Genomic DNA, 2,488 nt, shown 5'->3' on the forward strand with positions numbered 1-2,488 from the left:
GGGAAACTAACAGCTGAGTTTGATTTACAGCTAAATTTGGTGAGGTTTTCTGGGGATGCCAGAGTCACCACAGCAACTGTGGGTCAAACTCTGATGCTGCTGGACTGGATGGTGGGACTGCAGGAAAACCAGGGGCTGCTGGAGTCTGCAAACAGGCTACCAAATCGACACTTGGGGAATTAAGGAGAGGTGCAGGTAGTCAGCTCTTAAAACGGAAATCTGTGTGAAATGACCAAAAAAAAAAAGTATAACCCCACTCCTCCAGGAAAATTGAGCATTTCAGACAAGAGAATTTATATTTACTTCATAATTTATTAAAGTTCAGATCACCATATGCAATAAATTATAGTTGTTATAATAATAACATTGTCATAAAATATTACCATGAAGTATTTGTCTGACAGCTATTGTAATCTATACAAATAAGAACTGTAGTTATGATCTTCAGAATTTTAGTGTTAATGGGAAGTGAACAAAATATTAAGGAACTTCACAGTAAATTCAGGGAAATATGTCATTATTATTGGTTTTGTGCAAACAATTTAGACTGCACACATACAGCTTGAGAAAGAAAATGTACAGTTGCGTAGTGTGTCTCTAGAGCAAACGCATTCCCTGAAAGTTGAACTTGCTGCACCCACCCGGTGCACTTACATGCATTTTAACAAATGCAAAGTGATCCGTGATCAGTAGCTGATCAGTCTCTGGAACCTCCCTCCTAGCCCCCAACGGCGAGGCTTAGCAAGGGCTCGGACTTTAAGGAAACAAGTTTGAAAAGGCAAAGCGCGCAGCCGAAGTCAGTGAACACCGAGCCCGTCAGAAGGTCTCTCTCGAGTCGTGCCCAGGCATGCGGGGTCCCCCCACGGCTCGGTCCCACGTAGGAGCCTGGTGCCTCCCGCCGGGAGCTGCCCTCCCTCTGGGAGCCTCCGGCCACCACCCTGCCGTCGGTGCCGATGCTGCCGTCGGCCCCAAGGCTGCCATCGGTGCCGATGCTGCCGTCGGCGCGGCGGTTCGCTGCGTGTTCGGTGGGGCTGAAGCCCTGCGGGCATCTGTCAGGTCCCCCATCCCACCAGCAGCTCGTGGGGCAGCCGGAGCGTGCCGGGAGCGGTAGGAATTCACAAACAGTCCTGTCCCGATGTGGTCTCCTCCATTTCTGCTCCCTGCGCCGGTTCAGTGAACTTTAATGGAGTATTTCCGAAATGTCAGGAACTGGAGCAGCTTGTCTTTTCGCCTCTGCTTTAGCGCCATTAGCGCTCTCGTTTTCTCCTCCAAGTCCTGGTCGGTGGCGAGGATTATCTTGGCTCTTTCCTCCGCCTTCTTGTCGCCGGAGTTTTTGAAGAGTTTCTGTAGGGACTCTTCGTTGATGCTTTCAAAGATGTTGGCCACGGCTTTCTTGCGCAGGGCTGTGTCGAAGCGGTAGCCGTGGACCGAGGGGCTCACTCGCAGGGATGTGGACATGGCTGGAGTTTTGTAGCTTCTCTTTGCTTTCATCTATGTGTGGTGCTGCCGGGTTTGCCCTCGGGTCCAGTCAGAGGGATCTGTGCTGTGCTGGCTCCCAGCACTGGTATTTAAAGGCAGTCTGGAGAAAAAGCCAGAGGGCTCAAGTTACAGTGATGAGATCACGCTGATGTCAACGCTGAACAGTCAGAGGAGAGTTTAACAGTTAAGTTGCCAACTTTCCTCTGCCGCGCAGCCGAGACGAAAAGCTTTCTGTTTCTGCCATGGGGATGGTTTTTCTCTGAACCTGCCGTAGAACGGGCTTCGTGCAACTTCAAACATCGCTTTGAGCTACTACAGCTCAAACTCTGCTCCTTGGCCTTTGCTGCATGCAGAAAAGCTCTGCATTCAGAATATATGTAACATAATAAACAGTTAAAACTCCAGGTGGGAACTATTGCAATACTAGCCAGAGGTGCTAGCTGCCAGCCTGTGCCTGCAGACGTGCACTTGTCTATGTCTGAGGCAGACAGAAGTACAGCAGCGCAGCAAAACCTGCGCAGCTCTGCGCATCGGATGCTTTCTGCCGCTTCCCAAATGATCCAGCTCACGTTTAGCGCTCACAAAGCTGTCTTTTCTAAGTGGCAAGTAGTTTACCAAAGGCAGCTGATCCATAATGTCCCCTGAGGTGACTTTCCCCGGGATGTTACACCCCATCCGCATGTGGCAATGCCCACAGCAGGTAAAGTCCCTCTGTCCCACCGTGCACCCTGCGCTGCAGCAGCAGCACCGAGCGGTTTGTTGCCCCGTTCCTGCTGCGAGTGTCCTTTTTCTTTAACTTCCAGCTCACCGGTGCAGCTCCTCTGCTCCAGAAGAGTTTGTGCTCTCCACCCCACCCTCGGCCAACACCAAGCCCTTGGGCTGGGAGGACTCGCTCTTAGTCAACCGGATTAGTTTTAGGTAGTACCGCGAGGAGCAGGGAGTTGGACTCGATGAACCGTATCGGTCCTGTCCAACTCAAGATATTCTGTGATTCTGCGACTCCCTCTCG

At 51.1% G+C, this 2,488-nt stretch overlaps 1 protein-coding gene across 1 annotated transcript; it reads right to left on the bottom strand.

Annotated features, from left to right (window-relative positions):
* Positions 1–1,170: 1,170 nt before the first annotated feature.
* On the bottom strand, positions 1,171–1,491 carry LOC104828798 (chromosome unknown open reading frame, human C8orf4). The gene has a single exon (XM_010562738.1). The coding sequence runs from the start codon at positions 1,489–1,491 to the stop codon at positions 1,171–1,173; it is 321 nt and encodes a 106-aa protein (XP_010561040.1).
* Between the last annotated feature and the right edge of the window lie 997 nt (positions 1,492–2,488).

The sequence above is a fragment of the Haliaeetus leucocephalus genome, unplaced genomic scaffold (genome assembly GCF_000737465.1).
Source record: "Haliaeetus leucocephalus isolate CR32 unplaced genomic scaffold, Haliaeetus_leucocephalus-4.0 Scaffold162, whole genome shotgun sequence".
NCBI classification, from domain to species: domain Eukaryota; kingdom Metazoa; phylum Chordata; class Aves; order Accipitriformes; family Accipitridae; genus Haliaeetus; species Haliaeetus leucocephalus.